The 16,527-nt window shown below is 44.1% G+C and overlaps 1 protein-coding gene across 1 annotated transcript in view; it reads left to right on the top strand.

The window, feature by feature from the left end:
• The window catches only part of LOC111596530 (low-density lipoprotein receptor-related protein 2), a 112,039-nt gene that overhangs the window by 76,947 nt on the left and 18,565 nt on the right, over positions 1 to 16,527 (top strand). The window contains exons 2-3 of the mRNA XM_023310800.2: positions 10,601 to 10,765; positions 10,864 to 10,995. Coding sequence (XP_023166568.2) covers positions 10,601 to 10,765; positions 10,864 to 10,995 — 297 coding nt within the window. The remainder of the gene's footprint in view (positions 1 to 10,600; positions 10,766 to 10,863; positions 10,996 to 16,527) is intronic.

Raw genomic sequence — 16,527 nt, 5'->3', positions numbered from 1 at the left:
CTCAGCACTGGTTCTCTGCCCCTCATTCAACGATCGCCCCTCGTTTGACCGCCTCTTGAAGGTAAAATATTTTCAACACCAAAAATATGTTATGCCCAGAGGACATATTGATTGCCCTCAAGCACTGAGTGAATGAGTTGTTGCCAATTACACTGCACAACAACGATTTGCACGCATGAATGGGACGGACTAGATGATTCAGACACAGACACTGGCAATAGAGCTCTCTATATGGTTATAAATATTTCTTAGCTGACAGCAATGCCTAAATAGTTCTATCAAACAATATCAAATCTCAATAACATGAAACAATAAGAAGACAAAAAGATTTATCAACTTGCAATGCTCGCTTGAGCGCTCGTTAGTTAGTCAGAATCTGACTAGAGTAGGAAATGGAAATAGTTAATATCTGGAATTTTTAATTTGCATCGAGCTGGGTCACCTTTGAGTGGGAGGGGAGCAAAGTGCACAGCGCAGAGTGCACAGCGCAGAGTGCAGAGTGCAGAGTGCAGATTAATGTCTTACAGTTGCGAGTGCTGCGAAGAATGATCGAGGGAGCGACGCTCAAATTACCGACGCCGTCGAAGCGGAAGTGAAAAATAACACTTTGTGCGCCAAAGTGGCGAATTTAATATTTCCGGTCCACTACCCACGCTCAGAATTTGGTCGCATAGCCGCTGCCCAGCTCGAGCCAACAGCCAACAGCGAACAGCCGCCTGTCCCCAACGCCCGCCCGGCTGACCACGGGCCATCATCGTCGTTGTTGGCGCCATTGGTGCCGTTACCGTTGCTACCACTGCTCCCAGCTGACCTCCTTTCCCGAGAATCGGCTTTGCATTCCATACTCTAGCAGCGCCGAGCATAGCTCCACACTTGTGCAGCACAGAAGGCATTAGCCTAAACTTATTTCAATCGAACTTCTACAGGCTTACCACAAATCTAATTGCCAACTCAACAAGAATTTATATTAGCAGCCAAAGGCAGTATCGAAGCCTAAACTTTAAGGCTCTCTCTGACTAAGCAGTAATATCTCATACTACCCTCGCGCTCTCTATGTCTCTCTCCCTCTTGGATAAGAGCACCTAGGCAACGTTGTACAGCAATTGACAGTTTTTTTGTTTGTTTTTTTTTTTTGCTGTTGTTGCTGCTTCAGTAATTGTTGGTTGCCCTTTCCAACGGCGTCGTCAACGTGGCGACTCGGCGCGTTTTACATTTTGCGGTCGAGTGCATTGAAATTTGGCCGTGTGGCCTGACCCTAAATCACTGGGCAGCGTTGTTCGTACGTTGGGCTTTGCGCGCCGCCTCACTGCGACTGCAACAGTTGCCCCGCGGCTGCACTGCAGCCATCGATTATTAACAGCACAGCAGTGGCAGCAGTGGAAGCAGCGGAATCCAGGGCAGCCACCTCGTGTCCCTGCGATCCGTCGCATGCCGTGATTTACGCGGTGCGGAGTGTCGTTCAACGACACACAAGGGGCTCACACGGCCGTGCAAAGTTGAGGCTTTAAGCTTGGCCAATGCATTTCATCAATTGCTGGCAATTAAAACGCAAAACGCAGCAATTTCCAATAATGTGCAGCCGGCGTAGTGCCAAACAATTTATTGCCACGCCCCCATGCCAAAAATGGAGGGATAAAATGTTTGTCCGGGGCTAATGCTAATTTCGCGGCGTCTGGCAAACAGCGTCAGCAGCAACAAGCCAAAAGAAAGCTCGTGCCAGCTGCTCGACCCGGCCGATACCCAATCAGAGTTCCAGCTTCAAATACAGTGGACACCGAACACGCCTCTGGATATATGAATTGATGTGTGGAACATCAAGCTATAAGAAATCATTAGGCCCCTTTGATAGGCGTTACATAATGGGCATAGAACTCAAGCATACCTTCGCTTTGGCCGCGCAAAGCCTGGGTATAACGACGCAAACAGCAAAAGCGCGTGATTTCATTTTGAATGCGCTTCAAAAATTTGAAATTAATGCGACAAATGTTGCGCGGAGCAGAAGGACACAGTCGCTCAGCATCGCTTGCCTAATTGATTCGATACGGCCCTAATGCTGCGCAGCGATGTTGGCGTTTAATTTAAACGCAATTGGCCAATGACAATGGCCAAAGAGGAAGTAGGACTGCGACACCACACACACACACACACACACACACACAGCAAACAACAAAAGGCAGCGCCTTTATGGCAGCTACAAAAGGCGCTTTTAAAGACGTTGTCCTTTTTGCCCCTTTTTTTGCCTAGCTGCAGCAAAAGTTTGCGGTGTCGCGTTGGCTAATGGCGCTGTCTCCGAGCAAACGTACACACACACACACACTCGCACACGCACAATGTACACACACACACACACACACACAGCATGCAATGCATGCTCTTGGATAATGGCAGACGACGCGACCGGAAATGCTTAGCTGGGATTTCTCGCTGCGACAACCAAAAAGGCAGGCGCTGACAATGTCATTTGTTTCCGGCTACGTGCACTTTGCACGTGCCTCGCCAGGCTCGCTCGCTCTGGCTGCTGTTACTGTAGCAGCTGTCAGGCAACTTTTTGGAGGGCCAGCGCTTGTCACCTGCTGCGGCATGAGTACAAACCCAACTTCAATTAAACATAATTTGCTGAGTTTATAAGCGCCAGCCACAAACATTTATTGTCTGTCTCTTTGCTGTCTATCCACTTGTCTCGTCTGCTGTCTCAGTGTGTGTGGGAAATTTTAGCTTTTAGCTGCAGCTGCCCCGCCCATACACGCCCACAACCGCACGACGCCGCGTCTAATTATGCATCTAATTAGTGACTGTGGATGCTGACGCAATTCTCGCCAAATTAATTTTGCCGCTTGTGCCATAATAAAGCCAGCCCACAAAAGATGCACAAAGCCAACCGAAACACACAAACCAACCACCCACACCCACACACACACATTTGAAATGAAAACTCGTTTCGCACAGTACATTCTATTCAAAAATTTAACACGCATTTCTTGACATCAAGTGCACAAACCACAATCAGGGAATTCAAAATAAAAGTTTGCTTTATGCTCCTTCTTTGTGGCATGGATACTTTATTTATGCGTACAAATCAATTTAATCAAATCTGTGACAAGCAAAGCAAATACATACACAACTTGTGTGTTTACACTTAGCTTGATTGAGCCTTAAATCAATATAAAAACTTCGTTCGGAATGTGATACTCACATTTCCATAAACTTTGACAGAAATTCTTAATAATTCGAATTTATACAAATTAAATAATTTGTATACTCGTTCACGCAGTGACAAAAGTATATTGGTTTTGTATAATGTCCATTCTGTTGTCCGCCTGTCCTTCCATTTTTTCCGTCTATCCTTCTCTCCTTCCATCTGTCCATCCGTCTGTCAGTTTCTCTATTCGCCCGTCCATCTCGCAAATCATTTATGAATCTAAACACTTCAAATTTCGAGCATATACTCGGTGGTACTCTCGTCTTATAAACTGTGAAGATTTCTCCGATATGTCTACTAGACTACGGGGGAACACTATCTTCTATAGTTATACAGAATTAAACGACTCAGTTACTGCACATCTCCTCCTTACCAACCTCTCTATATATGTATGTAGAACCCTTGAGGGCGAATATATATTCCAGGGTTTTTATAGCTAGATGTCCAAAATTAGATAGTTAAGTTGCTATGGTTTCCCACTTGACATTTAAAAGAATGGACTCAACTATTTTTGAACCATAAGCGAGTATTGTGCAGTCGATACTACTCAACTGCAATATTCTCTCTTGTTTTAACTTTAATTTAGTTTCTCACTATGAAAATTTAAGATCTTTAATTCAATCAAAAGGCTTTTGTAAATGTACACTTAAAGCTCGGCCTAGGCCAGACTCTAATTTGTAGTTAGAATTTATTTAGATAGTATAAACATGGAATGCACAATTGTTGCTTGGATTGCAGTTAGTTACGCTTTGCATTTCCTTGGATAGCTCGAATATGCGTATTCAATGAAAGTAGAGAAAAGGTATTCATTATGCGTTCGGCGTGTTAATGGACTTCACGATTTAATTTGCATAGTCGTGTCTACGCGCTATCTTAAGGGCATCGAAGAACTATATTTTGAATAGTAAAATTAATGATATGTATTGTTGAACGGGTAGCAGAATAAATGCTGGATGGATCGTAACCTTTTATGGGCCAGACGGCCCACACGAAAAGTTTCGTTTCAAATTTAGAAACTTTTACTTTGTTACCTTATGGCCAAAAACTTAGAATAGTTGCGCCTTTAACTGCCGGCCCATAAGAGTGTTTAGTTTCAAACTATTTTCATGTTTGGCCACTTGGTGAATCTTTGATGTCCTGCCCAAAAGTTGCCAACGGCCGCTATCCTCAACTCGATAAATGAATCAGGAAATAGGGGAATTCAGGGATTCGTGGGGGATGCCGGAATGCCAGGGCGCTGCCCTGTTACCCTTGCACGCTTCCATTTTCGCCACGACATTATCAAAATGCACGTTATTAGGTATTATGTTGTTGTGTTTGTTTTTGTTATTAGTATTGTTGTTGTTGGCGCTGGTGCTTCTATTTGTTTTTATTGTTATGGGCAATGTTATGGTTGTTGTTCGTGCTGCTGCAGTATCAACGGTTTTAAAAGCTTACGAAATATTTGTAATTTTGTCACGTTTTAACTTTGGCGACGTCACTTAAAATTACATTTAAAAAAACTCACACACACACGCAGAGAGACACAGAAAACAAAAAGAAAAAGCCAAACGGAAGCAAAAATAAAAGGCAAAAAACGAAAACAAAACAAGAATTCATCAATTGAGAGTGCACGACCCGATAGATACGCTGCACTACAGCATAAGCTGCTGTGGCTGGACTGATTCAACTCTCAATGTAAAGCAAAAATATATATATTGTGTATACGCGCCGTATGCCTGGGTATCAGTTGTGAGCAGAGCAATTATACCTTTTGGGTCACTTGCTGGGAGTACAGGGTATTAAGAAGAGCAGCAATAACATCTGTCTGTCATTTCTAGTTGTTGCTGCTTTTTGTCAGACTGGCAAAAATCAAAAGTAGATGGATGGGTCCTGAGTCGGTTGTTGGCATCCTGCCTAACATCCTATTCTGCTCCTGCAACTGGTTTGCCTGGCAGTCTATGTGCCTGACTGCAAAGTTGCACACGTGCTGTGAGTTTTAGAGTAGGTTATCAGCAGTACCCTCGCACACACACACGCACACTCACAGAGACAGCATTTAATGAAAATCATGCCGACCAGCCGATTGACAAACAAAGAAAGCAATGAGTGCGGATCCAAAGACAAATAGAAAGGCAAATACAAATGCTCAACATGTGACTGGAAATGCTTATGTGATATGCAAAGCAGCTGAGCAACAAGCCCCAACCACCGCCTAGCACTGGGCGTGTCTTCCGACTTAGGCACTGAACACCTTGGAGTGCAAAAAAAGTCCGGCCTGTTAGTTTAAGCAGAAACTTGTCATATTTTTGCAGTCGAGCGAGCACGAACGCAAATCGAAGATGACAAACATTTAATACGTAGCCACAGGACATGTAAACGTGACCAGCACAGAACTAAAAGTCTTCGAGCTTAATGAAAAACCCAAAGACTAAGGGCGAAAACCTTGGTTGACTGTGTCGATCAGTATAGATAAGGTTATATGCTCAGCTTTCACGCAACGACTTACAAGGGTATCAAACAGTAGCGCATTTGCTAAATATTGCGTATACGACTAGTGCATAAATCAATGCTTGCGCCGCACAACAATCGCAGGGAACGGGGACGAGGTCGAGCCAAAAAAATGGCTGCGCCACTCTAAGTATGTCATGAATAGCTAGGGCTGCCTCCATTACTGAATATTTAACGCCAACTCCATAAAATCACAAATTCTGTCAATGGCAAGAGCTAAGCGGTAGACAGTAACTGCCAACTGGCAAGTGGCAAGAAGCAAGTGGCAAGTCGCAAGTGGCATGCAACTGCCTTGCATTTAAAGTTTGCAGTTTATTTCTCTATCGCTTGGCAAGTCTCGCACTGTTTTGTACATTACCGTCATGAATTTCCATTACTCAGCCACCGCATGAGGAGGCGAGGCGGCAACGGCTATGGCCACAAATGTGAGATACGAAGCGCCATAACGCGCCGAGTTTCCAGATTCATCAATGAATTTATCAGTTTTTATAGGCAATTTATTATTTATTGATGGCAATGCCCGTCCGCCCCTCCGCCCGTCCGCCCGTCTGCCTGTTAGCCTGCCCGCCGCAGCTTGCCAACGTCTGCATAAAGTCTATCCATCTCCAGCCGTATATCTAGCATACTTTTCGGAGGGCGGGTGTGGCATACGAAGCAAATGGGCAAGTTACTGGCAACAGATTTCGGACGCTGCGATGCGATGCGCTTGTTTATGGCACTTTTCGATTCGCTTTTTATGAATGATGTTCCCAAAAAGTACGCATGACATATGTACCCATACAACCCATATACATAAACGACACTCTGCGTGCCAGTGCAATGCGGTTGAAGCGTAAAGAAATGAAATAGCGCAAGAAAACGTGCACAAAAAATAGATACAGAGACAGAGAGAGAGAGAGAGCGAGAAAGAGAAAGAGAAAGAGAGAGAGAGAGAGAGAGAGGACAACGATGAATGTAATCCAAACTTGGACTAGAGTTATGCGAAAATAATGAAGCAGCTTCATGGTCGCCTTGCCTCTTATGTGCCGAAAATTATTGCAGTGGCTGTTTACCACTGGCCAATATTACGTATACGCTGCGTGGCCCGACCTCAAAATAGCAACAATTTGTGTAGCGTTGGCATTTAGCTCGATCGAATGTTAATGCAGCTAGCGTGTCGCGACGCCATATTAATTATTTATAATGGCGCATTGATTATTGAAAAGCATAAAATAACTTATGAATATTACAATCTGCGCTCGACCCACTAAATTACCAAATGACAAATGTGACCACAGCGAAAAGTATTAAATATAATAAATTACAAGACGCAAGAATAAAAAGCACAGGCCACTTATACCGACTGCACAATACGCTCTTCAGTTTAACTATTGACACATTACTAACTAGATTTTAAAGTGTTCTTCCACTTGCATTTGTCGAGCTTGCCGACTGTATAGAGCATACAAGCTACATGCCCTGCTGCCTGGACTCTTCCATTAGAGTATAATGATTAAATTGTCCAGTACTCTCAAAGTTATGCAGTAACACACTCACCAGGCAATATATTTATATATTAAACATATTACAATATGCATAAATTAAAAAAAAAAAAGAATGTAATATTGGAAATATTTATGCTGGGCTATTAATATAGCAGCAATGAAATTGCATCAACATCCACAAAAAAAAACTTTTTAAGTAATAATAAGCAATAAATAAAAGCAAAAAGTATTTTATGCTGTTAGCAAATGCTCTTTGCCTCAACCATGCGTTTTTTTTCGAGCTGAAACAAATAATTTTTTGGCAAATGGCAAGTCTGGGCCACCCAGCTGTGGCGAGTGCAGGGTATACAAATATAAATAAATAAAAATTAATATACAATATTAAAGTTTGCTGCGAAACCAAAGGCAACAAGCAAACAAGTGGACAGAACACAAAAGGAGCAGCAAGTTAAATAAATAAATAAATAAAGTCCCAAAAAGGCATTCACTGAGTAAGCTGAAGAGCTCGACGCTCGCTCGCATTGTGCAACTCAAGCAAATTTGGGCGCTGGGTATATTGCTTCAGCTAATGCCCTCCTCTCTTTTAAGCGTGCATTTTACTTGTAGAAGTTTGCTGACGATCCCAATTCTGAAATCGTCCGCAAATTACTAGAGCTAAAAGTTGACATTTGATAGATAAATGCAATTTTCATTTCGAATACAGGAGACTCAACATATGGACTCTGTGCGAGCCAAAACGAATGCAATAAAAAGCCAACATACAGCAGACAACGCGGCGACAGAGCGTTGCCCGAGCTGCGCCGCGGACAGACAACAGGCATAATTGCATGCTCACACGACAGACAGCCAGACAGACAGGCTCACAGACAGACTGACAGAGAGACGGACAGACGAAGGGGCCACTTCGTTCGGGGACTCATTATTATGCACACAGGCGGCCTATTATTTTTAGCGTCGAAGCGAGCGTCGACCAACTCTATGTGTGTGTGTGTGGGTGTGTGGGTGGGTGTGGCGGGCTAACGCGTGACCGTTGCTTTCTTTTTTTTTTGTTGCTGCAATGCAAACATTTTTTAAATGTATATTTGATGACTTTTTGCGTTCGATGAGCGAAACGCCAGCGACAAGGTGGGGGACAGGGCTTAAAATACCATTGCATACTTCAAAGGGCCATCGACACTTATTAATAACAATGCAGGGCGCCTGCTGGCCACTGGCCACTGGCCGCTGGTTGCACTCTGCTGCCTGCTGCACGTACTCAAAAGCGCCTATAATTAATGACAAAAAGCAATTTAAATGCAAATAATACACATGAGTTGCCAATTTACTCGCAGCCGGCGCGGCACGGCACGGCATGGCACGGCGCTGCATGGCACGGTACGGCACAGCCGACCTGCTAATTATACTGTTGTGACACCCACAATGTATCTGTTGTTGCCGCGGAGTTGCATCTCTGCATCTTTCAGCGCTGCCAAGTGCTAAACAATTGTGGCCTAATTTGTTTGTCAACGCTGGCAAAATGGCAAATGCCGGCGGGAAAGAGATGGATTGAGATAAAAAGAAGCTGCTGAACGGAGTAGGAGTGGAGCAAAGGCGAGTCGCGGCTTGATTACGTGCCACTGCATCCAACTGGGAAGTGACTCCATAAACACGTCTAGCAGCAACGGCGGCAACTGGGCGAACGTTATGTGACACACGGGAGAAATTAATGCTGCCAAAATGCGCCGGCTGCGCTCATTTCTGCTCTGTCGCCGTGGCACGTTCCCCAAACAGCCGCAACAACAATAACGCCAGCAATAAGGAGCGGCGACGACAGCCCAGCTAAAAAGAAGTTGCTACCGAGATTTAGCCACAAACTTGCCAGCTTTAATGCGAGCGAAACATGCTGCCGTGGCCTGGCCTGGCCTGCCCTGTCTGCGGCAAGGAGCATTGCTCCTTAAGCTCTTCCTCAGCCCTTTCGCCACCACACTAATACCCTTGCACAGGTTATTAAAGCTTAGCCATGAAATGTGTAACATATTGATATATTGACACACATATATATATATTGGGTATTAGCTGTGTTCTAGCAAAAGTAACTTTTTTCCTTACAATTCAGGATATTAGACCATAATCCCAGATATATTATATAATACTTACAGTACACTCACGTTACTTGGACAACTTAAGGCCAAGCAACAAAAGACCATAGCTATTTTAAAGCCCAGCATTTGCTAACCTTGTCAAATGTGTTAACTTGTCTTGAAGTGATTCGAAAATAGTCACTTTCGCTCTGGCGACAGCTCCTAGTCACATAGACTCTCGAGGGTATTCAGTTCTCGTTGCATCACAGATTGAGTTGCCTCGTTGTTTTCTTTTAATTTAAAGAAAGCCGTCGCAGCAGCGAAAGTCCCAATAGCCGAGGCCAAGGCAGCAGCAATTCCATTCGCAGCAGTAATCGCAATATCAATACGAAAGGCATCTGCACTCCCTGGCAATGGGAACACTGATGATGTCCCGGATTCATCAGCTAAGCAGGGGAAATGGTGCAGGTTCGAGTGAATAAACTGAGATTTACCTAATATCATATAACTCGAATAGGATTTGATATTCGAATGTTTATTTCACATCGAGCAACTGTAAAACACGAAATTTTCCCGAGCTTTAGTTTGATTTTCCATCTGAACTGAGCTTTCGCCAAGTCTTTCTAGCTACTATCATGTAAAATGGAACAGATTCGATGCCCGAAAGTGTATTTCAAATCCTTTGCCTTACTTAACGATTGCCTTTCCGTAGGCTGTAGAGTATTCGACAGAGTGAAGAGTGTAGCCGAATTGGACACCATTGGGCTGGCTCCTTGCTCTGCACTATTCATCAACATTGTTTGCCATTTTGTTTTTATTATTGTATCCCAAAGCCTTTAAAGTCCGGCACGGGCGCCTATAGAAAATCTCTCTATAATAACAGTGGGTGTAGCTGGGTTTATTATGTTCAATGTTTATTTTCGTCCCATTCTGTGTAAAAGTTACGGCTGCTGCTGCTGCTGCTGCCGTTGTTATTGTTGTGTGGTAAAATGCACAATATAAGAGTCTTTGGGCAGTTGAGGTCTGCATTAAAGCGCTCTTTAGCTCAAACAGTAGGTACAAAATTCAAGTGAAGTGAACTCAATTGCAGACGCATTATAACAGTGATTCCTAATCAACTTTATTTGAATATCCATTTGAAACTTTTGCTCGACACTTGGAGATTCGAGCGTCTATGGACGCCCAAGGGAACCCAGCATGTTATATAGTTATATAGTATAGAAATTGCCGAGGCTCTTTCATGCGCTTGTCCCACTGCGACTTCGGCGATAGAAGTCTAAAGTCATCTGGCACAATTGGATTTATAACACAATGACAACGTGCAACTCTCTAAATACCGTAATTTTCATGTTGTTTTTTCCTTGCAGGCGTGCGACTGGGCGAGGGCGTGGGCAGCAGCTCGATAGCCGCTTCGAATGCGCCCTGCCCACCGGAAATGTTTCGCTGCAACAATGGCAAATGCATAACGTCGCACTGGGTGTGCAATTACCAGAAGGACTGTGACGATGGCGAGGACGAGATGCAATCGTGTCGTAAGTATAGTCCAGTCACTTGCCCTCCATAGCACCCATTGGCCGACATGGCAATTACTGATTTTGCTTGTGTTGTCCTTTCCTTTGCCGTCTTGCAGCGCCGCCCGAGTGCGAGTCACCTCAGCTGAACTGCGGCCAATATGTCTTCAATAAGACGTACTGCATTCCCCAGCACTATCGCTGCGATATGATCGAGGACTGTGAGGATAAGTCAGACGAGGCGGAGTGCCGTAAGTAAACCGCATACATATTTAAACAAATTGCCACGCCCCCACGCCCCACTCCACACGGTCTGTCTTCTCCTTTTCAATGCAAATTTGCTGAGTCAGCAAATATTTGTGAGCATCGCTACAGTGCAGCTTCTGCTACACCTAAAACGTGTACTTCCACCTACGTAATCTCCCCTCCCACGTCCCCCGCCTTCTTCAGCAGCCCGATTAAATTTACAGTTCAGTTGGGCTCAGAGTTTCGTTCGGTTCATGTGTGCGCGCCAACAATTTGCTTAGCAAAATGTTTACATTTTATTATACCAATTTTATTTATGCAAATTTTGCCAAATTCACACACACACACACACACACACACACGCACACCCACAGACAGACCGCATTTTGTTGAAAGTTAGCTTTTGGCAATTGCAGATTCCCCCCAAAAGTTGCCAAATTCCAAAGTTAAGTGTGTGTAAGGTGCGCCACGCAAAGCAAAGCCAGAACCATTTGGTCCTGCTTACATAAAGATAGAGGGGCGAGATTTAGGGGGTTAGATGCGGGCAGCTTAACCGAGGGGGGGGCCTCGCCCAGCAGCCATTTTTTTTTTATTTTTTGTTTGACGTTGAATGCTCAAAATCAGCAATTTATGAATTCAATTTCAAATAAGCTTTTCAATGTAACCGAACCGAAGCTCCTTCCACTTCTTCCACATGGCATTTCTCTTAATAGTTTCTTTAGAATTCATGCATCAAACAGAATTTGTCTTGACTGACTAATCGACTGATTGATTGACTAGCATGCGTACATTGAAGCTCAAAACATTTTCATCAGCTTCATTTTTACGTTTCAAATACGCTTATCGGCTGTCATGCATATGAAGTAGAAAATATTATAAAAGTTTAGCTTACTCTCGGGAGTGCATAACTAGGAAATACCTCCAGCACCATGGTGAGCTCGTCATTAGCAACATTCCAGCTCACAGCTCTTCATTTGTATGTCCAGATGCATACACAAGTATTCAAGATGTACATCGATGAATGCTTTGATTAAAGTCTCTTATTGGACCTAATCGATATCGTATAAATTACATAAAAATATAAAAGAAACAAGATACAAAATTTGTTTTAAATTTAGCTACTTTGCCACTCAGCAATGACTTAGAAAAGTTTTCTTAAGCAATGTCGTTCATTAAGGGATTACGAAATATGGATTTCTATTTCAAATTTATATAAGCGAGAGAAGAGTTCTTGAAGAGCTTTTGAGACTGTGAATGATAGAAGAAATGTTGGATTGTCGCCTACGCCTTAGCCTGATCCAGGTATTAGCTGACATATCATGTGATAATTATTGTTCACTTGATTTGATTTCGCTCCTGAACTTGTCACTAAAATATACCTAATGAGATGCCATTCTTCCCAATCCATGTAATAACTTTGAATGAATCTCATTGGAAATCGATAGCTGCCGCTTTTCAGAGGCAAATGCTAATTGAGAGCTCACCCAATGCTTACTCAACTTAGTTTACTTTGAAGATGTTGTGCTTGAGCGGTCTTTGGATTGGCTTTAACGTTTTACTTGCTGCTCCAGCTAGACTCAATGCATCTTCATCTTAAACTAGTAAGGAGATCTCAACTGCTCTCAGACGGCAGACCATGTACGGCACATTTTGATTAAAACTTTGGTCCTAACACACAAAGGGAGGCAGCCTAAACGAATGGGAGAGAATCTGAGAAGCTAGCAGCTGGTTGTGGGTGTGGGTTTGGGTGTGGGTGCAAAGGCCAGCTGCATTTATTGCTTGTTATTTAAGATTTATAAATTTAAATATCTTTGAGCGACCAACTCCTAAGTACTCCGTTGCCTTTACAACTTTGCTTAAGCTTTGACTGACGCTAGACAAACGCGCACAACTTTGTCCTCGATGTGGCAGTCCTTGTTCTCTCGTCCTCGTCCTCGTCCACGTCGCCCCAAACAGCTCTCTCATATTGCTCCTTGTTATAGTTGTTGCTTACTCTGTTATTGTTATGCTTCTTCTTGGTGTTGTTGCTGTTGTTTCGACTGCTGCAAGATGGCCAATTTGTTGGAAAGCAACGTTCAGCTCGTTCCGCATCTCTCGCCTCTCTCTTGCCTCTCTATAGGCATTGACTAGCGCAAGATCAAGTTTAAATTTTGTTTTAATTTAATAAGATGCGAGCCAAACTCTTGCTCGGTTTTGATATCCTCTACCCATTGAATAGTCTTTTGACCATGGGTATGTTCAGGTTTCGAAATGACGCTAACGGGGCGTAGAAACGTTATGTGGCTCAAGTGATGGAATACATCTAGCCATGTCCCCTTTCTGTCTGCACATAATGTCTTCTTATAAGTCTCACTCTCTTTGCTCTCTATTTTCTATATCGCCTGTCTCTTTCTTTAAGTCTCTCTGCCTCTATCACTGTCTCTTTCTATGCCGTGCACTGTTTCTTCCTTTCAGCCTATCTCTCTCTCTCTCTTGTTCACCCTTTCTATCAAGCTCTCTGTTTCACTCTTGCTGTCACTTCGTCTCTGTCAATCTATCTATCACTTTTTCCCTCTTTCTCCATTTGTCTCTCTCCCTCGCTCTCTTTCTCCATTTGTCTCTCTCCCTCGCTCTATCTTTCACTCTATATATCTCTCTCTAATTATTCATATATCTCTGTCTCTGTCTCTGTTTTTAAATCTCTCTATCCCTTTCTCTATATCACTAGTGTCCTCTTTGTCCACTTCTCACTTTGTTTTTCTCCTTTGTTTTCTCAATCACTCTCCTTCTCTTCCTTTTTTCTCTGTCACACTCTTTCGCACTCTCCCACTTTCTCTCTCTGGCTTTTATTTTTTCAGTGCCTCCAGCTTTCTCTCTATTTATCTCTTTCCGTCTCCAAGTCCAGCACCCTCTCTCTCTCTCTCTCTCTCTTCAATCTAATCGTAGGCACATACAGGGTACCTTCTCACCGATCAGTCACTCACTCGCCTCTGAGATTGTGTGCGTCTGTCTCTTACAATAATTTATCGCGCTTAAATGGCGACAAAATGTTCGCTCTTATTGCGTTCTTAACTTATTTATTTTGCGTACGTGTCAACGCGTCGTCTCTGAATGCTTTCCCTGTCTGCTAGCTGTCTGTCCTCAATTTCCATGCTGGTGTCAGGGGCTGATTTGTGTGTGCTTATATATGTATGCCTGTACGCCAGTGTGTGTGTGGCTGTGTGTGTTGATATGTGTTTGCTTTGCGGGTGTTTGTCTGCGTCTCCATCACCGTTGGCATCGCCATCGCCATCGCCATTGCCATCGCCATCGTCATCTCCATTTCCATTTGCGAGCACCTTTGTTTATTTAATTTATGGCATATAAATATTAGAGCGAGCTTATTTCAACTATTTAATTACTTCAGGTGTGCGTTAAGTTGTTTGTTTTGCCCCTGGAAATTAAACGTGAGCTTTTCTCACCGCTGCTTTGCATGCGACGCACTTCACAGCCGTAAGAGCTACCGCAACCCGAGGATCTAAGGCTCTGGCAACTAATAGTTTTACAGCAGCTTTAAGCAGAGCATTAAATAAAAAAAATAAAAATTAAAAGAGAAAAGAAAAATCCTTTCGACGAGGTCAAAGGGTGCTTACCTACCCAGGCAGGAAGCACGACCATTGAGTGTTTAATTAAATGTCCTTATGCAGAAGAAGCGAGTCTGCTGGTACGGTATAGTTGGCTTGGCTGCTGTAAGTAGAGTAACTCGACACGCAAGTGTTTTGCAGCTTTGGTCCTGCTATTGCGTCTGTGGATAGTAACTCGAAAACAGCAATGGCTTCAGCCCACACCTTGAACAACCTGGCAGGAGGTGTGCTTCACAAAAAGAGACAGGCAAACTGCTTTTAATTGCAAACTGGGTTCGGCATCCAAATGCGCACAGGGTGGAGCGTGTGGCGGGGCAACTAATGAGGCAGCTGCCGCACAAAATGGAAGAAGCGTAAAAAGTGCGTAAAAGCGGGCAGCCAGCCAGCCAGCCAGCCACCTCTAAAAGGTGAACAACAAAAATGATCAACTCGACTTGTAGTCCGTTGCCCAGAAGTGGGTACATTTGGCATTCCATCCACTACACTTTCACTAAACGTTGCTTCCACACTTCCCTCCATCTCTCTCTCCCCCTCTCTCACTCGCTCTGTTGCGCCCTATTGCAGGCAAAGCTGTCGTAAACTGTCGTTGAACCCGGCGAAAGTTGCCAACAACTGACGTTTATTTGACTGCAGCTGTCAGGCCAGTTAGACGTGCAGAAAAGCTCTGAGCCATGTAGCCCAGAGGAGATGGACAGTGGACGAGTGGCTTGCCGGTTGGCTGGTTAGGGGCTTGGGTGGTTGGGCTGCAACTTGTCGCGCGTAATTACACAAGCCAATTCAACACACAAACACACACGCACACGCACACAAATACACACTTTGGAATCACAACTTTTACACAACGCGAATCGTTGCCGCCTGCGATAAATGTTAATGCACACATCCGAATCAGCTCCACCCTGCTGGCTGCAGGTCTCCCCTTCGAGCACGCCCACACTTACCAATTAGAAAGTGTTGCACGGCATGGCTGGACTCACATCGTGATGCGAGGAAGGCAAGTGGCAAGCACAAGCCAGTGGCCACAGGGCACTTCAAAGTTCTCCGCTCCCACTGCCGCCGCTTGCCGTCGCTCTTCGCTGTGTTTATAAAGTGCCAACAACAGTGCTGCGCTCGCAGCCAGTTAAAGTTTTCTGTTAAACTTTGTGCGAACTGAACAAAATGTGAAAAATGAAGCAGCAGTCGAGCAGTGCCATGCAGCAGCCAACAGTTAACGGCCTGGCAGCCCACAGCCCACAGCCCACAGCCCACAGCCCGACATTCAGCATTCAACATTTTTATGACCTTGCACAAAAGTTGCAGTCAAGCGTCCAACCACCCAGCCAGCCAAGCAGCCAACCACCCACTCGTTTGTCATTATGATTTGTTTTTAATGTAATGCAACAGCAGCGAAAGCGAATTTGCAACAAATTGTGCGCGTTAATCTTGTCAATGGCCAAGTGCGAACCAGCCAGCTGTAACTGCAACTTTAACTTCTGGCTCAACTGCAACTGCAGCTCAGCCCAGCAAGTGTCTTGCCACTTTGAATGCAGCAACCCCCGGCTGCCCCAGCAGCATCAGCAGCTTAACGCTCAAGTTAAAGTGCGTGACACATTCCTTATACCTCTGCTATGAAGGCATTCCGAATTCATCACGAATTATGTGACACTAAGCCATGTGAACAAGGCTGACAATGTAGAGCCCTGAGCACGACTTATGTTATCTCCATAAACTGCTCATGATTATAGGAATAATAGAATTACTAATTATGATATGATAATAATGATCGCTGCTGTGGTCAGGGTATTTACGAGTCGTGTACTCCTTTGCTCTTGCTTGATAACGAAGATGAGAATACTCATGTCCATAAAGAGGATTACAGAACTGAAAGCAATAATTCTAATGATCTTAAAGTATGTGCTAGTCGTGCACGCCCGGCCATAGCAATGTGGCTAATGC

The sequence above is a fragment of the Drosophila hydei genome, unplaced genomic scaffold (assembly GCF_003285905.1).
Source record: "Drosophila hydei strain 15085-1641.00,03,60 unplaced genomic scaffold, DhydRS2 tig00000343-arrow-arrow-pilon, whole genome shotgun sequence".
Taxonomy (NCBI): domain Eukaryota; kingdom Metazoa; phylum Arthropoda; class Insecta; order Diptera; family Drosophilidae; genus Drosophila; species Drosophila hydei.
The sequence above is the reverse complement of the archived record's forward strand: the minus strand, read 5'-3'. Positions and strand labels throughout refer to the sequence as shown.